The sequence below is a fragment of the Pelodiscus sinensis genome, chromosome 3 (assembly GCF_052426305.1).
Source record: "Pelodiscus sinensis isolate ZL-2025 chromosome 3, ASM5242630v1, whole genome shotgun sequence".
In the NCBI taxonomy this organism is placed as follows: Eukaryota; Metazoa; Chordata; order Testudines; family Trionychidae; genus Pelodiscus; species Pelodiscus sinensis.
In genome coordinates, this window is record NC_143054.1 from 130,143,464 (window position 1) to 130,165,638 (window position 22,175).

The window sequence follows — 22,175 nt, forward strand, 5'->3', positions numbered from 1 at the left end:
TGGCACTCCCTTGCAGGGCAGGGGCAGACTTCAAGTTCTCCCTCCACCTCCAGGGCCTGATTGACATGGGGGCGAGAGGAGCATGCAAAGTCTCCTCCCACTGCCAGGGTCGCGGGCTCTGGCCAGAGCAAAGACTTCGTGTACTCCACGGTCCACAGACCAATCAAGATCTGTGGGCAGGGAATCACGGAAGTGTCCTGGCCCCTTCCCTTTTGCCTGAGACTCCACCTTTTCCAGGGCAGCTTGGGGGTACTTCAAAAATGTCTGAAGTGACCCCTGGTCAAAATTATTGCTCACCCTTGATATAAGTACATCCTTTCCTCCTCCCCACTCTTCCCACTGCAGAAAAAGTATGCTTAAATGCTATGATCCAAGTGTCCTTAGCTATGGACATATAACTGTGGATAGGGGTCATTTCAGTAAATAAATATTGTACGGCTGTGTTATAATGAGTTATTTACGTAGTGATGTAATCACAGTTAGAAGAACTAATTAGGGGAGAAGATTTCTGATAGTAGAGGATTTAATTTAGCAATGTGTGTTGTAACAACATCCAAAGGCTGGATGTTCAAGTTAGTCACATTCAAATGGGAAATAAAGTACATTTTTCACAGTGAGGTATAATTACTTTTTGGAACAATTTATCTAGGAAAGTGGTGTAGACTTCATCTCTTCTGATCTTTAAAATAAGATGGGATATCTTTCTAAAATATATGATATATCTCAACCCTATTACAATATGGGCTTGAAGTAGAACTACTGGGTAAAAATTCTGTAGTCTGTGTTATTCGGGAGCTCTGAGTAGATGATTGTAGTGAACCTTCTGTCATTAAAATCTATTAAACTATGGTATTTTCTTGTGCATTAACAGACATTGATAGCACCACTATCTCACAATTAATTGAGCTTTCTGAACTTCAGTTCTTGACTATACAGCATCATGGTATATGGTAAATCATTGCTAATTGACATTATCTACTTCATAATGTTTTTCAGTAAGGTTAAGAGGCATGGATACTATACAAACATAGTAGTAATTGCCTTTTATTTTCATTACTTTCATTTTGTTACCAGATAAACATAAGGATTTTTTTAAAAACTTTGCAGCTACAAGGTTAGATGTGTACAGTGGGATAATGGAAAGATTTCGGATATTCCGCACTGAGAAGACTTATGCAGTGAAGGCTGGAAAATGGTACTTTGAGTTTGAGGTGGTCACTGCAGGAGACATGAGAGTTGGCTGGACCAGACCAGGCTGCCAACCAGACCAAGAACTTGGTTCAGATGAGCAAGCTTTTGTCTTTGATGGCTTCAAGGTTTGTATATGTTTGTTTTGACAGGATACAAAAATCACTTAATTTTTCTTCCTATTATAGTTTAATAGCTTAATATCTTTCAGCACTTGAGCATTTGTTTCAGTGTTGGAAAATACTAAGAATCTAGTCTGTGTGGAATGAAAGGTAAAATATTTCAGAATATAGAACAGTATTACGTGGCAAAAATATAGTAATAATACTTGGTACGTTTATAATGCTTAACGAAAAACTCAAAATGCACGAAATTTGGTTAGCATTTGATGCATAGATCATTTAATCAATACAAGTGAAGTCACCAGAAGAACTGAGATTAGAACCCATTTCTGCTGAAGCTTAGTGCAATGTTCTCTCTATCGGAATTATCCGTAGGAAAGAGAGTGTAATTCTCATTGTCAGCAGTAATCACACTAGACTGAGTTTGGTGTAAAATTACAGGAATATCAGAGTTATGAAAATGAAAACAAATTTTTAATGCAGAATCGCTGACAGCATTTAGCACATATTAATGAGAAAATGTAGTTCTAGCTTCAACTTGACTATGATAGAAACAAGAAGAGATTGAAATCTAGTTGTATGGGAATATATAGACCAGCAGAACATTTTTTATGCCACAGGTTTTTGATTGTTCACAAGAGTAAAATGACTCATTAAAGCCTGGCTAGAATGTGAAATCTTTTGCCATGATAATAGTTTCTGTGTAGACTAGTGGTGACTCATGTCTTAGTACAAAAACGTATAGCAAATGCATTTTGTATCTGGAGTTAGAATTCAGTGATCTTATTGTTATAACACTTGACAGAAATTAGCATTACTCTTCACAAACTCAATTTTCAGAAACCCAGATTGTCAAGCCAACCCTACCTCAATCCTATTTTATTGTTGTTACTGCATTTCTATTTGACAGTGTAGTGTGATCCAAACTGAGATGCATTAATGTTGAACTGAAAAGTCTGAATTTTTTAAACCACCGATCAAATTAAATAACCATTCACTGTGTTCTATCATTAGCAGAAAATAGGCACAGAATATATTTGAAATGATAATAAACTGAGAATCAGTTTTGCTGCTAAATCTTGAGTTGAGACCTTGGTACTTCCCTTGCAACTGTATAAGAGCACTAACACATAAAGCAACAGCACGAATGCCTCTCCTTGCCCTGTTTTAGGTATAAACTGTGGCATCAGGCAATGTTACAAGCAAATGCAATCTCAGGTAAAAACTTCAATCTATCTGTAAGCCAGTAATGGGATTTTAGTAATACCTTTTGTTTTGCTAAGATTAATGTAATGGATATTAACCCACTTTTTAGTTTTATTTCTTGCAGGAAACATATTTTGCCTTTGCTGTGTGTTCTGTTCTGTTCTGGGTCCCATCTCATTTCCTGGTACTGTATAAGACGTTGCTTTTGACCAATACATTTCTTAAGGATTTTAGCTGTAACTACCTTTTAAGAATGTCTCTAACCTCTTGCAGTACCACAGCAGTTGAGACCAGCTGAGGTGCTGGAATTTACACTTTCCAGTTTATTTTGGGAATTAACACTTTCCATTTTATTTAGAAGAGACTCAGTTCTGAGTCTCAGTTCTCATTTCCCCCATTGGTCAGAGAGAGCTTGAGATTGTTGCATTTCAGGGCATGCCACAAAGCTCTCATTTCTCCCAGGCTTTTGACGAGGGACTACCGGCCAGAAATGTAGTCCTGATGGAATGGGTGTCTTAGTTAAGTCATTGATCCTGGGTTTTTGTTTGCTTTTGGTGGGGGTATTTTTTGGTAAATTTTGTAAGAATGTTCATGTATTTATTTAGATTGTGCTCTTATGCGAATTCCACAACAAAGGGCAGCCATTCAAACTTGCAATATGCTGAGCCAGTCCTTGGGCAACAATGCCCTCAGCTTCTTCAGTAGAAACAGCACCCTGCAGGATCAGGTCCCTAGAGAGCAAGTCAGGCAGGTTATCTAAATGCATTTAGAATGACATATTTTAAAGATTGTTTGGAAGCATAAAATTTAGAGGCCAAGCGGATTGCGTGAGAATAATTAAACAAAAAAATACTATGAAGCAGCTATTTAATTTTGCAGTTGCAGCCATATTATTTTTATTATAGCTCTTTTGTAGATCTTTCACCAAATAAAAATAAAAAGTATTCTTACATGTGTTACTAGTGTGCCGAGATAGCAATTTACTTCTCTGTTCACTGGGACTCATTTTACAATGTTCATTGGAAGTGCTTCGACAAAATTAATTGTAGAATTATTACTCTCAGAGCCTAATTGTGATATTTGTTGGCGCTGTTGCAGAATGAGTTGCTGAAAAAGTATTGAGGGAGATGATTATTAGTCATATCACTGAGGGGGAGAGAAATATTCTCATTGTATTTATTCTTTTAAATCCCTTTCAGGCCCAGCGATGGCACCAGGGTAATGAGCATTTCGGCCGCTCTTGGTTGGCAGGGGATGTCGTGGGATGTATGGTTGACATGAATGAGCACACCATGATGTTCACCCTGAACGGTGAAATCCTGCTTGATGACTCAGGTTCAGAGCTTGCATTTAAGGACTTTGAGGTTGGTGATGGTAAGTGTCTGCGTGCTTTGTGCTGTTAACTCGCTTTTGTACGTAAACTATGCCTATTGTGGGTTGACGGCCTTTTAACTGGCTCTTTGGGATGTGTGCCTGTGCAGATGGGAATGCAACATATTCCTGTTCATCCAGAAATATAATTTATGCCATCATGTACCAACAGGGTCCTTCTGCTATGTATATTGGTCAGACTTCTCAGACACTTCGCCAAATAATTAATGCCCACAAATCAGACATCAGACATCTTCACGAGGAAAAACCAGTTGCTTTTCATTTCAGCTTACCTGGACATAATTGTAATGACCTTACTACATGCATCTTACTTCAAAGAGACTTTAACACCAGATTACAGAGGGAAACTTCAGAACTTTCTTTCATGCTTAAATTTGATACTTTACGAATGGGCCTTAACAAAGATACTTATTACCTTAACCATTACAAAGATAGCTTCCCCCTTATCACCGTTGATTAGCAATTCATTGACTCAAATAGCTATTCCCTCCCTCCCCCACATCTCACCTTCTATACTGAATCTAATTTGTCAGTTTAATAATGTGTTCACTTTTTTCATTGTATTCCTTTGGTATATATAGCCATGCCAATTCTCTTCCAGAATATGATCTGAGGAAGTGGGTCTGGCCCACAAAAGCTCATCACCTATTAAACCATCTTGTTAGTCTTTAAAGTGCTATATAGTTTTTCCTTTTGTTTTAGCAAGATGAGACTAACACGGCTATCTCCCATTACTATGTGCATAGTGTTAGGGTGCGTCTAGACTACATGCCTCTGTCGCCAGAGACATGTAGATTAGGCTACCAGACATAGTAAAATGAAGCGGCGATTTAAATAATCGCCGCTTCATTTAAATTTACATGGCTGCCGCGCTGAGCCGACAAACAGCTAATCAGCTGTTTGTCGGCTCAGCACGATAGTCTGGACGCGCGGGTGTCGACATCAAAGGTATTTGTCGACCACCCAGGTATGCCTCCTGTGATGAGGTATACCTGGGTGGTCGACAGATACCTTTGATGTCACCACCCGCGCGTTCAGACTATTGCGCTGAGCTAACAAACAGTTTGTCGGCTCAATGTGGCAGCCATGTAACTTTAAATGAAGCGGCGATTATTTAAATCGCCGCTTCATTTTCCTATGTCTGGTAGCCTAATCTACATGCCTCTGGCGACAGAGGCATGTAGTCTAGACATACCCTTTGAGAAGAAACAGGCGACTCAGGAGTGGATGGGGTAAATGGAACTGCTTTAGTGCCCAGGCATGTTTACCTTGGACATCCAACACCATGTCCAAGTGGCAGCAACATGGCACCAATTACACTCTTTAATCTATTTTAGTATGTTAATTCACATGTCCATCACTACTTTTCCTAAAACCTTATTTAATAATGTTTACTCCCATAAAACGAATATTAATAAGCAGGTGATGAATATTATTATACCCGCCCCAATTACTATTTACAGAATTTCTAATTAAATCAGCACTTTTCTGTGCTACAAACTTTCCAAATCAACAGGTTACAGAGCTTACAAGAAAAGTAACCCTGAAATATTTATACAGAGCCAGTGAGGGTAGATAAAAGACACAATAAAGAGGAGCAGCTGCACACTTATCTATTTTTCTAGGCTGCAAAAACAAAGGGAAAAAGCATGTTCAAGGATAATGCCTACTGTGGCTAAACTCCTTACCACTATCCTAGGCCCCTATTAATTTTTACATATCCCAACACATAGCATAGTTTACTAGGTAGAAGAACTTCAACATCGCTTTACACAGTAGGTTTGCTTTCTCTCATTTTGCTGAGAACTTCATGGGCAGAAAGGAGAGCATCAGTGGAAATATAATAATTTACTGTATGACGCTGATCTTGAGCGCTAGTGAAATGTACAGTGGAAGTCACTGAAAAGTTTAATTGTCATGCACTAAATATATTGAAGCACATCATCGTAGACGATACTGGTTTACAAGAAAGCCATTGGCATATTCATGTTAGAAATATCATATTTTTGTTGATCTCCTTGTAGGATAAAAGGAAGTCTGTGTGCTAACAGTTACAGTCAGCATAAAAGTAAATAATGAAGTGGGTTGTTTAAAATAATTCAATACATTGTTCAAACAAAAAGCAGCAATCTGTGATTAGATACACATACCCACAAACTAAAATAAAGCTGCGAGACTGAATTTTAAAACTCTGCAACTTGACTGGTCCCCGTTAATCGAGATTGGGTTTTATTTATTGCATATTTTAAAAATGTATATTCTGTTTTTATGAATGATACATACAATAGTTAATATCTAAAATGGCTTACCAGAAACAGTTGTATTTCCCAATAGAATATCACCCTCAAAATATTCAATAGAGCAAAAAGTTGTTTCATTCTGTCAGTAATTGCTATATTATGATACACAATTGAAGAAGCACTGAGAGATGTTTCTGCAGACATACAAGAGGCAATGGGCTTCCTCAAGCCCTGCATGATATTAAATAGTTATAGCGCACCGAGAGTGACCCTGTTCTAGTAGAAACATAAATCAAAGTCCCTATCCGGACCGCAAGTTCCTCTGCATATTGTCATAAAACTTTTGTGGAGCTGTTCATAGAGTAGAGAAGGAGCCTGATCAAAAGATCCCTTAACCCAGTGTGAATCGAATAAGCTTTGAATCAAGTTCTCTTTGTATGAATTCACTACTGCCTGTCTCATATTCATGCCAGGTAGCCAGAGTGGTTCTTCTTTTTGGGTCTTGTTCCCATGCTACATGGTGCTGACCATAACAACACTTTTTGGGGTCATGAAAATAAATTCTTATTTCTCTCTTTTAATTAAAAACTGCAGTTCTGTAGTCTGCTATGGTGTGTGTTCATCCCTACTGTAAATATTTTCTGTGCTATATTCACCCTGTGTAAGTAAGTTGATGCAATAAGTGAGCAAGAGCATGAGCACTTACCCCTGGGAGGATGTAACTGCTGTTTTAAAATTACAGCTTTTAAAAACAGGGTAAGTTAACTTTCTTTGGCTTATATTTTAGTAGGCTGTGGCATTAGTAAAGCAAATGAATGCTAAATGCCTGCATCGGCTTCCTCTGCTGTGCTAAAAGAAGGAGGAATGCTCATTTTCATCTCTAGCTTTCTAGAGCAGTTCCACCCCAATTACATTCCATTTACATTCTCTACTTCAGGAAGGTGTGGTAGGTGTGAATAGGAGACCCCACCAGCTAGTGTTCTCAGTTCTGTGTACTACACAGCCCTTATTACTGAGCAAGTCTCATAGCTATACCTCAGTAATTAGGCAAGAATTATTCTCCCCCTTCAGATAGAGTAATTGAGAGATTGCCAAGATTACTTCTGAAATAGTTGAGAATAGAATCCTGGGGCCATATTCGATTCTGCTCCTCTCAGAAGGTACAGTACGAAAAGTGCAGTCTGACATGCTCATACATGGCATGCATTCTTAAATTTTAATCTGAAATCTATTTAAAAATATGAAATCATGAAGTTTGTGTGAAACATTGTACGTTGTTTTAGGAGTCTTCTATATTATATGTTATAAAATGCTACTTGAAGACTTTTTCATGCTGAAGATGATTCAGGGCTGCACTGTTCCATTGAGCACTCAAGGAGACAAAGCCCTGACTGGGATGATTTAGTTGGGGTTGTTCCTGCTTTGGGAAGTTCCTCTGGGCTTAACAACTTCTAAGGATGGAGATTCTACCACCTCCCTAGGTAACCCATTCCAGTACTTCACCACCCTCCTAGTGAAATAGCTTTTCCTAATATCCAACCTAAACCTCCCCCACTGCAATTTGAGACTATTGCACCTTGATCTGTCACTACTGAAAACAGTCTCTCTCCATCCTCTTAGGAACCTCCCTTCAGGTAGTTGAAGGCTGCTATCAAATTCCCCCTCACTCTTCTCTTCTGTAGAGTAAAGAAGAGTGCATCTACATCCTTTCTATATTGGGGGCTCAGAATTGGACACAATACTCCAGATGTACCCTCATCAGTGCCTAATAAAAGGTTGGACTTGTTGATCTCCTGAGGTCTCTTCCAACCCTGAGGCTACGTCTACACTAAAAGGTGTTTTTGCGCAAAAACCCATGGAGCATCCACACCTCAAGTGTGTTTTTGCACAAGAAAATCTACAGTTAATCGACAGAACTGAGGGCTTTTTTGTGGCATAGGTATACCTCCTTCTATGAGGCATAATTCCTTTTTGCACTACAGCTCTTGCGCAAAAAGGCATGTGTGGATGCTCTGCAGGGGTTTCTTGCGCAAAAAGCACAGGTGCTCTGATGGCCATTGTCTAAATGGCAATCAGAACTTTCTTGTGCAAGAGTGTCCATGAATCGTGGACGCTCTCTTGTGCAATAACGTATTGCAAAAGCGATGCGCTTTGAGGTGTGGACGTGCTTTTGCGCAAGAAGTTTTTGCACAAGAACTCTTCCGCAAAAGACTTCTTGCGCAAAAACCCTGCAGTGTAGACGTAGCCTATGATTCTAGAATACTATGAAAGCGATGAATTGTTTTACAGAGGTTCTTGCTGTTACAGGTATGTTATGCTTCTCTGAACACCCATTCTCTAACTACACTAACTGCCCTGGGGACATTTGCTCACAAGAACAATTCTTCTGGAGTGATGCATGAAGATTTGTCATCCTACTGCAGAGAGAGTTGTGAAATTTGGCTTTGCCTAAAACCATTTGCAGTCATTCATGGTTCATTGTACTCAGCAGGGTTCATGTTAGCTTGCTTTAAGTTAAGCTGCTAGGCAGGTATTAATTTAAATATATATTGATTTATGCAAATAGAACTCCTTGTTATAAATTGTTTAATATGATTTCCCATTTAGTTCTAGTATTCTGCTGAGAAATGGTCTATATTATATTTTACCAATAGATTTGCAGTAAAAAGTAGTCATGAATCATACTGACTGAGCAATCTCATTATCTGTGTGTGAAAATGATGTCTCGTTACTAAGAGCCTTGCCATGAAGATCGAAATCCAGACATTTATCTTACAAACTAATGTCTTGTGGCTTGTAGGTTCTGGCCTTGTATTTATCTTGTTTAACACACATGTAAATGACAGTGAATCTTTCTTATCTGTAATAAAATATTCAAAAGAAGTTTTGAAGTCTGGAGGCTATTGCAGAGCAGAGTTAACGGCTGTGGCTTTTGTCTGTGACATTCTTCTACTTGTGTATACAGAGTATGTCATGAATTCAGGGTCTGCTCCTTCCCATCCTGCAAAATTCTTAATCTCCTGGATCCCAAAGAATGGGAAAGGCCAGCTGTTCTGCCTGCTGAGCATTACCATTTCTCCTTCCCAGTTTCTCTTAGATTCTGTTCAGCTCTAATGGAATGGAAGATCCAGATTTTCACTTCTTGGGAGACAAGGAGAAAATTATCTTTTTGGCATTTTTTAACTTAATAGCGGTGTTTTGTTTTTTTTAGCAGACAAGTCAAATACATTTTATATAGTATAGTTAGATGGAAAGGGAACAAGGAGGATGAATGGAAGAAAAAAAAGAAAATGTATTCTAAAATAGTACCATGAATGTAACAACCAGAGGTGCTCAAATGTAATTTTCCAAGTGGTGTTACTCTGCACAGCTGTGAATTTCATTCTCTAATAAATAGGGTCTTCTCTTAGAAGTGAAGAGCTGAGAGACCAATCTTTTTCTAATGTTGTGCCACAAACTTTACACCTGATGCTACATAGGGACACCTCCATCCGTCAACTTGACTGAAGTTTCAAGGACCCTAGGCATTCATACGCTTGGAATCTGGCCCTAAAATATCATAAGGATAATTTAAAAGTAATTAGATTTCAAGAAATCAGTGTATGAACTTTCTATTTGCTGTTGTGGTTTTTGAACCTTTAGATTACCTTTTGGACAAATTTTCAAGCTTTTTCTCTGCAGCCGTCAGGGCTAGGAAAATGTTTGTTTTTAAAGGAAAGGTGAGGTTCTTGTTTAAAAAAAAAAAGCAAATAAACATGATTCTAAATTGAAGCTTGATGAGCAAAATCAAATATTATAAGACTTGTAAAATCACGAGCGATGACAGCACTTGACAAAAGCAGAGAATTTGGTCCCATGTTCAGTAAGGCAATCATTGAGGTACTGTCTGGTATTTCTGAAGTGAATTATTTGGAATGTGATATAATTTCTTGCCACATCTCCTTTTAGAGAGCCTTGTGTTCAGAATAACAACAGAGGTGTACTGCTTTCTGATTCTTGGAAGGTAGTATACCTCACACTATTATTGGAAAACTGAAAAAACAACAAATAGTCTGGTAGCACTTTATAGACTAGCAAAACATGTAGCTGGTATCATAAGCTTTCATGGGCACAGCCCACTTCTTCAAATGACTGGAGTGTTGGCTGTCTAGGACCAAAATAAATAGGGGAGACGAGTTTATACTTTTTCTGTACAGACATTTTTATCCCTAACCATTTCAGACTGGGATATGTTAAGAAAACACTTTTATAATATATGGGATGCATAAATTCTTTCTTTTTCTTTTGGACAGGATTTATACCTGTGTGCAGCCTGGGTTTGTCTCAAGTGGGAAGAATGAACTTTGGCAAAGATGTCAGCACCCTGAAATATTTTACTATATGTGGCTTACAAGAAGGCTATGAACCTTTCGCTGTTAATACAAACAGAGAAATTACCATGTGGTTAAGCAAGAGACTTCCTCAGTTTTTCCCAGTACCACCAAACCATGAACACATTGAGGTTTGTGTTCTAAATTAATGTTTCCGGTTAATTTTTCAGGAAATTATTTTAGTTAGTGAACTTGTTAGTTAACTTACTGCTTTTGCTCTTCTTTTTGAGCAAATATAGATATCAGTGTTGGCAGCTGACTTGCACTCTCTCACCTAGTAAACTATGATTGTAGCTCTGTGAGAACTAAGTACAGGCAGTCCCCGAGTTACGCGGATCCGACTTATGTCGGATCCGCAGTTACAAACGGGGATTTTCTCACCCTGGAGGACTGAAGCGGCGGGATGCCTGGTCCCGCCGCCTGCATCCTCCAGGGCGAGAAAAGCTGCTCCTCGTCTCCCTGGTCTGCTGGGGAAGCCAGCAGACCAGGGAGACGCTGAGCAAAGTGGCGGAGGACCCGGGCCGGACCCGCGGCGCTGATCTGGAAGCGCCGCGGGTCCGGCCCGAGTCCTCCGCCGCTTTGCTCCGCGTCTCCCTGGTCTGCTGCGGGGGGGACGCAGCTAGTGCCCCCCCCCCCCAGCAGACCAGGGAGATGTGGAGCAAAGCCCGGGGACTGTGGTAGAGCAGGTGGGGCGCTGCCGGTTGGTCCCGCAGCACCGCTCCTTGGTGCTACTGGACCAACCCGGCAGCACCCCAGCTGCTCTGCCCCAGGCGTTCCCAAGTCAGCCGCTGCTGAAACTGACCAGCGGCTGACTACAGGAAGCCCGAGGCAGAGCTGCTCTGCCCTGGGCTTCCTGGAATCAGCTGCTGTTCAGTTTCAGCAGCAGCTGACTTGGGGACGCCTGGGGTTCTTAAGCTGAATCTGTATGTAAGTCAGAACTGGCATCCAGATTCAGCCGCTGTTGAAACTGATCAGTTTCAGTAGCGGCTGAATCTGGATGCCAGTTCCGACTTACATACAGGTTCAACTTAAGAACAAACCTACTGTCCCTATTTTGTACGTAACCCAGGGACTGCCTGTAATTAATTCTGTAAGCTGGCGACTGATCTCTTGGAAGAGTATGAATATATTAGACTACTAAATAATTAAATACAAAACATATGTTAAGTTGGCAAAGTTGAGCTCTCAAAAGTTTGAAAATTCTCTCTCTTAAAAAATATAGACTGTACTATATAAAGACATTTGAGAGTTCTGTACTCCATGGGCACTTAAATATGGGCACTGAAATTCTGTTTACTGTTTTATGCTCGTGCACAAATTCAATGTAATACTCTAAGTTCATGTGTTCAGTGGAAATTGTGTCTCTATATATGCACCTGTGTGCATAGACAATGGGCTATTTGCAGGTTATTTTATCTAATGACAAAAATCTGTACAAATGCATGAAATGTCTGTATTTTCAAAATACACATAATGCTGTAATATTGAAGCCAGTTTTTACCAGGTTATATGAAATGTATATTTGAATGAAACAGAAACTCTCTCCCTATTCAAGTTCAGTATATCAGAATGTTATATGTAATAAGAAATACAGTTCTTTCTCTTATATCTTGTGTTCCTTGTGTTTAAGAGTTGTTATGAATTATACTGGCCATGATTGAATTGCTACTGCAAAGAATAGTGGGGATAGTCTTTGACTGTGTATCCAATTTATAAATGCTAAAAGGAAGCAATGCCATTCACTTGTCACTGTATTCATTTGCTCATTGCTAGAGTACATGCTGATGTTTAGTTAAATTTCTATGTAATAATTTACATTTAATCATTTTATAGATCTAAAATATTACATATAATGCTAATAATAAAACAGGAGCAGTTTGGGGAGGAGGAAAGACATTTACTTTTGTAACAAATTAGTTTTTATATTTGATAGGTGATGAGAATAGATGGTACCATAGACAGTTCCCCCTGTTTGAAGGTCACACAGAAGTCCTTTGGCTCACAGAACAGCAAAACCGGCGTCATGTTTTATCGCTTGAGCATGCCTATTGAGTGTGCAGAAGTGTTCTCCAAAACATCAGCAGGAGGGTTGCCAGGCACTGGTCTTTTTGGCCCAAAGAGTGACTTGGAGGATTATGATGCTGATTCTGATTTTGAGGTTCTGATGAAGACAGCTCATGGTCACCTAGTGCCTGATCGGACAGAAAAGGAAAAAGAAGCTACAAAAGTGGAGTTCAATAACCACAAAGATTACACTCAAGAAAAACCTTCACGTCTTAAGCAAAGGTCGGTAACTAGGTTTGATCTGGTTTTGTCATTATATAGTGGTTTGTGTTCATTTTAAACATTGCTAGAAAATGCATTTTAAATTCCTCTCTATATCACCAGTTAAAGTTCTCTGTAGTGAGTTTGTAAAATAGCGACTAGTGCTCAACTGACAGTCTGGACTCCCGGGTTCTATTCCCACTGACTAGGTGTGTGGCAATAAGCATATCACTTAATCTCCCTGGGTCTTGCTTTCATCATCAGTTATGTAGAAGACACAGAAATCTTTAACTGAAGCCTTCCTCTAAGGCAGTGTTTCCCAATTTTATTTGGTCACGGAACCCCTAGAGTTGCCTTAGAAAATAAAAAAAAGGCCTCTGCCACATTTAACAGGGGGAAGGGGAGTGCCTACTCTTCACGGAACCCTTGCTTTCGCTTCACGGATCCCCAGGGTTCCCTGGAGCACCAATTGGGAAACACTGCCCTAAGGGTACTGGGAAGCTAAATACAGTACAGTCTTTTAACATTCTCAGATGAAAAGCATTCTCAAAGTGCCAGAGGGTTTTTTTTTTGGTCCTGTCAAAACCAGGAAATACTAGACATTTCATGAGAAAATTGTACTCTCAAGACTTCTAGCAAAGGCCAAAGATGTTTAGATGAGCTTGGTAAATACCTGAGCTTTCATGGTCTTCTGTGGTGCCCTCATTAACTGAGGCACTATGTTATATATTTATCTTCCTCATTTTCATAGGCAATCAAAATAACTGTTAAACTTCATTTTATGAGGAATAAGGGTTATTTAGGAAAAAGGGTGTTCTCCCGAAATAACCTCATCTACACCGCGTTTTGTATTTCGAAATAGCGCTATTTCAAAATAGAACCATAACGCAATTATGCAAATGAAGTGTGGGATATTTAAGTCCCAGCTTCATTTGCAATTTCGAATGTCTTCATTTGCATCCCTCTCTCGAAAGAGCGTGCAAGTGTAGACATACCCAAATTCTCATTTAAAGTCAGTGGAACTTAGGCTCATAAATGACATTTGAGAAGATGTAAGCCACTATGTCACTTATGCAAGTATGAAAATTATACCCCACGTCATTCTGTATCTTCTGTAAGGGACTATATTCCAGCCATAGTTAATGTAAAAAATAAACAATTGTATGGACACAACTAAATCTTTTAGGTTACTTTTTATTTTCAGAACTCTTGTGATATCAATGTGATATCACAAGAGATATCACCAGAATTGATATCAGTGGTGATTTTACTTGGTCCTCAGTACTTTTATTTATTACAGATTTATGCTCAGAAGGACAAAGCCAGATTACAGTACAAGCCACTCTGCACGGCTCACGGAGGATGTTCTGGCAGATGACAGAGATGATTATGATTACCTGATGCATACTTCTACGGTATGGCAAAACAGTCTTCATGTTTTTGCTATTTGTTTTTCTAACAATTTACTTTTGCCTCTAGGATAAGAACTTCTGTGGGCAACAGTGTACTGCAAACAGAACAAGGGCAGAATATGGCCCTATTCTGAAACAACTACTCAAGCCCAGAGCTCCTCAAACACAGAGATTTAGAGGGACAACAAATTATGATTCTGATTGAGTGAAAAATGTTGAAATCCCATTGAAATTAAAGGAAGTTCTATGAATTGATCAATAATTTTGTCAGTCCCTTAAATCTGCTCAGTTTACTGTTTCCAGTGTTTGCAAACATAATATACCTGTATAAGTATTAATTCTTTACTCATTGTAATGTGAACATACTGCCAATGTTTCTGCATATATCTTGTTAAACTAGTAGCACTTTAAAGACTAACAAAACAGATAGATGGTATCATGAGCTTTTGTGGGCACAGCTCACTTCTTCAGATGACCCGAGTATTGGATGTCCAGAACCAAGAATAAATGGGGGGAAGAGGAGGGGAGAAGGAAAAAATATTGGAGGGGGGAGGAGAGAAAAAGAGGCAGTGGGTAGATATGTTTCAAAGGGAAAGCTGAGCCAGTCTGTAACAGGAAAAAACTGAAAAACAACAAATAGTCTATTAGCACCTTAAAGACTAGATAGTTTAAAGAGCTGATAAGAACTATTAGTTTTCACTTGAAGAGGAAGAGTACTAACAACAGATTTTATAGAAATATCAAAAACCATTGGCACCTTCATTGTTTGTTTGGTTGATAATGTCCCAGACATCCAATATCGAATTTTAAACCATCTGCATGAAAATTAAACTTGTGAATGAAGTGGAGTTCCAATCCTTCTCTATGTATTTGGCTTGTGGAAACAGCAGCGTAGAGATCCCTTAATGAGTGTCTAGGGAGGTTAAAGTGTTCTCCAACAAGTTTTCATGTGTTCCCTTTTCAGATGTCCTATTTGTGTCCATTAATTCTTTCCCGTAGGGACTGTCCAGTTGGACTATCTCGGCTACCCCTCTGAAGCTTGTTAAACTAGTTATGCATCTTTTTTTATCCTCCTTGTCTTCCAGTTTACATCAGACCCTCACCCACCTTTTGCAGAACATGTCTTGCTTTGCACTGACATTATTCTTTCATTGATCTACTAATGAATTACTCTTGAATGAGACTATAGCTGTTCACAAAAGCTAATTCATCTCTATTAGATTATGAAAAATACACAGAAATATTTTAAAATAACAAATTCTGAATCAAAACGATAACATAAACTAAATATTAACACCATGGGATATTGTTAATTTATTGGCAGTATTATTACGCGGTGAGAATATTTCCTGGGCAAGAACCTGCTAATGTCTGGGTGGGCTGGATTACGTCTGACTTCCATCAATACGACATGACCTTTGACTTGGACAGAGTGCGCACTGTTACAGTGACACTAGGGGATGAAAAAGGAAAGGTTCATGAAAGGTTGGCTTCAGTTACTTTTCTTTTTAATTGAATTGTTTTATACTTCATATGTTTTAACATGTAGAACCTATATAAATTCAGATGAATGTGGAGTTTTACTGATATAGGATAGGTATTATAGAGGAGAATCAGGTCCCTAAATGTTGAAGGTTCACCCAATGAAATTAATAGAGATCAGATTTACACAACGGAAGTACTTCTTCACACAATGCACAGTCAATCTGTGGAACTCATTGCCAGGGGATATTGTAAAGGCCAAAAGTATAATTGGTTTCAAAAAAGATTTATATAAATTCATGGATGACAGGTCACTTAGTGGCTATTAGCCAAGAATGTGAGGGACACAACCCCATGCTCTGGATGGTCCTAGCCTCTGATTTCCGGAAGCTGGAAGTAGATGACAGGAGAAGGATAACTTGAAGATTGTGTCTTCTGTTCATTGCCTCTGAAGCAGCTGGCATTGGCCAATTTTGGAAGATGGGGTACTGAGTGAGATCAGTGGCTCTCATGGGGGGGATGCAAAGGTCTCTCGGGGGTATATTAACTCATCTAGATATTTGCCTAGTTTTATAGTAAGCTACATAAAAAGCACACCAAAGTCAGCACAAATTAAAATCTCACACAGACAATTACTTGTTTAATTCATTCTCTATACTATGCACTGAAATATAAGTACAATATCAGAATCAGTAAGTTCAGGGCTGCATAAAAACAAATGATTTATAAGGTTAGCCACTTGTATCTCTCTTGTCTGGTTCATGTAAAGGTTTGGGCTAGTTCTTGTTTTGTTGGAAATAGTTCCATCTTTACAAAACTTTGGCAAATCCATGGTGTGAAATTGTGATAATTTGAATAAACAGACTATTCCAATACAGTATGATCCCATACAAGCTCACATGCTACCCACAAATGTATGTCTTGATATTTAGTATTAAACGCAGCAACTGCTATATGGTGTGCGCCGGAGAGAGCATGAGCCCAGGACAAGGGCGCAACAACAACGGGCTGGAGATTGGCTGTGTGGTCGATGCTGCCAGTGGGTTGCTAACCTTCACTGCTAATGGCAAGGAACTGAGTACCTATTATCAGGTATGTATTTATTTGGTTTTGTCACCTCATCCATATGAGAAAAGCAAGTAGATTGAATTTTGTTAGCCTTATTTATGATTAGAAATGAAAGGAAAAGTCATTGCCAATGATGTGATTGTAATCTTCTCTCACCTCTGAACCTTAGTTAGGCTCTTGTAGAGTTTCACGTGGTAGTTTGTGCCTATAAGCAGTTATCACAAGTGATAGATTTCTTAGCATTGGTGGTTTTTCTATGTTTGGTCACTGTGTATTTCTGTTTGTCATTCAGGTTGAACCAAGTACTAAGTTATTTCCTGCAGTTTTTGCACAAGCTACAAGTCCAAATGTTTTCCAGTTTGAGTTGGGAAGGATAAAGGTAAATAAGAGAACACTCATTTGTTTCTCTGTAAGTTTAGTTGTTATATCCGATAATACTCAATTATTGCTCTTTTGTTGAATGAAGCATGTTTTTGGTTTTGGGCATATTTTTGTTGGTGCAATTGTGTAATATGGCATTTTGTAAATCACATATTTTGGTACCGTTTGTACCTCCATGTCCATCACCTGCAGGACCTGACTAGTCCCAAATCAGGGAATCTGCCAGATGAGGAGAGAAAAATGCCAGCCCCTCTGCTGTTGTTGGTTGCAGGGCTTTGTTCCAGCATCAGGAGAGGGGCTGGCTTTGACCAAGCAGGGAATTGAGGGGAGGATATTCAGGAAGAGGCAAGGCAACTGTGGATCCCCATGGCTGGGGCAGCACTTCTGGCCCCCCGTCAAGGTGTTTCCCACTTTGGCACTTCAAGTGCAGAAGGTGGGGGCTTGCAAGAGTCCTTAAAACTATCTTTCCACGAAAGTCTTCGGCTTAAAAAACCTCCCAAAATCACAGATTGCATAACCTTGGGTGGTACACTGCTACCACCCAAATGCAAAATCCCCTTGAAAGCCAGAAAGACACACTTCAGAATTTTTTCCTGTAGTATAACCACAAGCTCTTTAACCCTCCCTCAGGAGAGAGCTTGAAAACAAACTGTAATCCCTTAATAGCTGACTTTCAGTATCAGGCACGTGCACACATAACCTCCTGCCATTTAGGACACAGGAATCAGATTATAGTCTTAAAATGATGATTGTATTAACAAAACAAAGAAGGTATATTTGGTACAGCATACTTGGTTGTTAGGTGTTACAGAGCAACTAAAAAAAAACAGATTAAAGAATAGAGAATTGCTTCCCTGTAATTCAGTTTCAGTTACAATGCACATGGGGGTGTTAAAATCAGTACAGAGAAATCCCACAAATCAAGAAATAAGAAACACAACAACCCTGGATCACATCTAACTATACATTCCCTTTCTACCTAAATCTTTTGTTCCAAGGTTCCATCCTTTCTATACATGAATATTGCTGAAAATTCCATGTCTGGTTCCAAGACTTACTTCATCTCTATCTCCCAGCTCCTGCTCTTCTCTCACACACAAAAGGAGACTGAAGCAGGCAAAACCTGTTTCATTTCAAATTTCTCATTCTCTTTCCATTGGCTCTCCTGGCTCCCTGCCAATATTCCTTGGTTAGCCATTATTCTGGGTTTAACTCTTTACAGGCAATTTAGTTACTGAATGCTGGGATATCTAGAAAAAGGGTATTATCCCTTCCATCTATTGCACCCCCACTGCCAGCCATGGCCCTTGGCAGCCAGACTGCACTGCTGGCCCCCATGAAGCTGAATTCCTGGCTCCCGGATGCAGGGTTGTCCTCCTGGATCCTATGGGGCTGCACAGCCACCTTATCTCTTCTCCTCTGAGTGTCTCCTCTGTCTCCACTCCTCTCTCTCCTTCAGCTTGAGCACCACAAATGACCTATTTCCAGCACTCCAGAAGCTCTGAGAAGGCAGGGGAAGGAGTTGCTGAATGTGAGGCTGGCTTTTCCCCATGCGTGCTTAGAGGTTAAAGGATAAAATGATTTGATAGGATTCCATCTAAGAAGTTAAATGTTTCCAAACTGTAAATGCAATATTTAATTCATATGCTTCTCGCCCTTCATGCTGTTTGTTATGCAGTGCATAAAATGACCTAGATTAATTTTGAAATATGCACGATATATTCATCAGATCATATTATGTCTTCTCTGAAGCCATCATATGTATGGTATGAACATATAAGGTAATCACAGCTAAAACGAATGTAAACATTGTGGAAGAATTTCAGCCTTTTTTGAAAAGATTTTAAAATAACATTCTTGAAGAGTGACTGCACGAAGGGCTATTCACATGGTGAAAGAGACTGTATGCTCATTTTCCCTGTCACTACTGCAAATCTAGTCAATTTCTATAACTCATTATTTCATTCTGTAAACCTAGTTATATTGTGTCATTGTGTAGTGAAGAACAGTTCCAATGATTATATACATATTTATATTTGTATACATTCAGTGAAAGCTTTACTATCTGGCACTCTCTTAATCAGAAAACTTTGTTAACTGGTATTGCCCCCAGCCACAATAACACCGCATCTTCAGGAACATGTGCCTGACTCATGCCTGTCTAGCTTGCTGTTGTAGGGCTCTTGACTGCTGAATGACATTATCAGCAGGCACTTCCTTCCCCCTCAGCCTGCCTCAAGCTGCTGGGAAGCCAGATCTGCTGGTAGGGAATATGGGCAGAGCAATAAGTATCTATCACATTGAATTAACCGGCAATCCCCATTCCTCATGAGTACCGGCTAAGAAAGCTTTCACTGTATTTACTATGTGTATTGGCTGAATTTTAATAATGTGGGATATTTAGTACTAGACTGAGGCTAGCAACAAAGACTGAAAAGTGATTTTTTTGTAATAAGAGAGTGGCAAGCCCCCTGGGACAGGGACTGCCACTTGTGTTTTTTTACAGCCAAGGGTTAGGGGAAGGGGCTGATCCTGACCCAGAGCTCTTGGTTTTGTTACAATATAAAGAACTAATATTGATAATACATACTAGGGGGCTGTGCCCCTTGCTCACTATACTCACCAGCCCCCTCTCTTTGCGGGTAGGCAGCCCCGGCTCTCCCCCAGCCACCAGAGAGGGCCAGCCCAAGGTGTGGCAGCCTTGGCCACTGGGGGCGGTGTTGAGTCTGGGCCAGCCATGGCTCTCCCCCATACCTCCCAGCCACTGGGGAAGACCAAGGCCATGCCAGCTCCAGCTCGCCTCCTTCAACCCTTCTCCCCAGCTATACCAGCCGCAGCTCTACCTCCTTCCCCCCACCTGGCGGGGGGGGGGCAGGGAGCAGGGCTGGTCAGAAGCCTTGCCAGGCCCCATGCTTTCCCCCGGCTGCCGGGTGGGAGGGCCGAAACCATTGTGTAGCAGCCCCAGAACCCACTCCAGCACCGGAGAGGAGGGAGGCCACAATGCGGCATCATCGGCTCCGGAGCACTGGAGAAAGGGAAGGGACGAGGGAGGGAGGAAAGGAGGGAGGAGGCAGGTGGGATGCAGAGTGGTGTGATGATGTCACTCTGTCATCCTGCAGGAATTAAAAAAAAAAAAAATAGAGAGAGAGAGATAATATCAAGAATCAATTAAAATGCATACTTATAGGTAAAAAGGTGAGGATTTTAATTTTTAAATATATCCAATGCATGTAGTATTATGAAAAGGATTGCAGCCTAGAAGAAATAACAGAATTTTTAAGGCTCCAAGGAAGCTGAAATTATGTCCATATAGAACAGAATGGGCTTCAGTTTTCAAGGATATACTCAAACTGCTTGCATCTAGTGAACTTGAACTCCGTCTTGGAAGAATGGAGGCCTGGGGTTACCGAAGGAGTGAAGGATTATTAGAATTCATATCTCTAGTTTCAAGGCAGCTAGATACTAAACTTCTAAGACATCCCCTTAGGCAACCTCTATTTAGGATTTTATATTTTGCTTTGAGAGCCTCTAAGCTAAGTAATAGTTCCCAGCCTGCTTGGGGAGCTGCTTAAAATGCTACATGCCTTCTGTATTGTGCTGGTTTCATTGCATGGATTTCCTATCTGCTTGCAGCACATTTGCCTTGCACACTATCATACACCTCATTCCCCTATAGAGATTATAAAACTGACTGTCTCTTCTGTCTTATTGTCTCCAGAATGTAATGCCATTGTCTGCTGGCTTGTTCAAAAGTGAGCACAAAAATCCAGTCCCCCAGTGCCCTCCCCGTCTCCATCTCCAGTTTTTGACCCACGTGTTATGGAGCAGAATGCCAAACCACTTTCTGAAGGTTGATATCTCACGGGTCAGTGATCGTCAAGGCTGGATGGTACAGTGCTTGGATCCTTTGCAGTTCATGTCCCTCCATATCCCAGAAGAAAACAGGTTAGCTTTGTTTGTATGTATAAACTGAGTGTGAGTAGATGTGGGTTTTATGAAGTCTGACCAATAGCAAGTAAACAATCTGCTCTATAGTCGGTACTCTTTCTCTCTTGCATGTGTATAAAACATACAAATACATCTATTGTGACTGTCAGATTAAAGATGACCCCTTTTGTGGGTCATATTTATATTCAGTTAGTAAATTATTACCTAGGTCACATAAACATAATAATTGGTTTTATTAAACTGCTACTAAGTGTGTTCAATACGAGATTTCTTGAGTTAAAAAGACATTGCCAATTAGCATTTATGACAGAATTGGGTTTTTTTCCTCCTCCGAGAGAAGCACGTCTGTGAGTGTCACTTCTACACAGAGATACAAACAATGCATGCCAGATTTTGTTTTGTGTATTATTTTGCTGAAAGGGGAAATATATACTTAGCTACTGGTAACATCTTGAATCTAATCCTTCAAAAACATTAGATAGATCAAAAGGATGAGTGAGGCAAGGGAAACTCAGCTGTAGCTTGTGATTGTGTACAAGGTCTTTCAACCTTTTTTGCCATCTATTAATTAACTGTGATTTTTGTTAGCAATAATCAAACAACTCTGATATGCTGTGTACCTCATGGATCTTCAAAACCCAATCTCAGTAGAATAAACTGACTGTGATTTGGTATATTTAACATATATTGTCTTCAGACCTATTCATGGGATAGGTGTGAAGAATGAAAAATTAATGTACTGTGGGCCCGTATGCAAAACCTAAATATCTCATGCAGCTTTAGTATATGTTTTAGAAAAAATACTGTGAGTTAAATCCAGCTACTCCTTCCATGGCTATGAAGGGCCTTAGAGGGAGTGGAACTGATTTGTTTCCACAGTGCAGGAAGCATGTCAGGACTTGGGGAGCTAGTGAGGAGTAGCCACACTCCCTGTGTGCCAGGGGGACTAGCTCAGATACCAATCAAGTTTGAGGACAAGGCCATGCTGGCAGAAGAGCAGCGTTTCTCTTTTTCCTCCTATTAAAACTACCCATGCATTTCAGACTGCTTCGTCTTGGCACTGAGAGGACGATTTAGCTCTAAGATTTAGCTTGTATTAGG

At 39.9% G+C, this 22,175-nt stretch overlaps 1 protein-coding gene across 1 annotated transcript in view; it reads left to right on the forward strand.

The window, feature by feature from the left end:
• RYR2 (ryanodine receptor 2) overlaps positions 1 to 22,175 on the forward strand; it is a 646,972-nt gene that overhangs the window by 394,658 nt on the left and 230,139 nt on the right. The window contains exons 28-36 of the mRNA XM_089777369.1: positions 1,108 to 1,316; positions 3,716 to 3,890; positions 10,441 to 10,649; positions 12,452 to 12,804; positions 14,084 to 14,198; positions 15,520 to 15,680; positions 16,610 to 16,769; positions 17,038 to 17,124; positions 20,845 to 21,071. Coding sequence (XP_089633495.1) covers positions 1,108 to 1,316; positions 3,716 to 3,890; positions 10,441 to 10,649; positions 12,452 to 12,804; positions 14,084 to 14,198; positions 15,520 to 15,680; positions 16,610 to 16,769; positions 17,038 to 17,124; positions 20,845 to 21,071 — 1,696 coding nt within the window. The remainder of the gene's footprint in view (positions 1 to 1,107; positions 1,317 to 3,715; positions 3,891 to 10,440; positions 10,650 to 12,451; positions 12,805 to 14,083; positions 14,199 to 15,519; positions 15,681 to 16,609; positions 16,770 to 17,037; positions 17,125 to 20,844; positions 21,072 to 22,175) is intronic.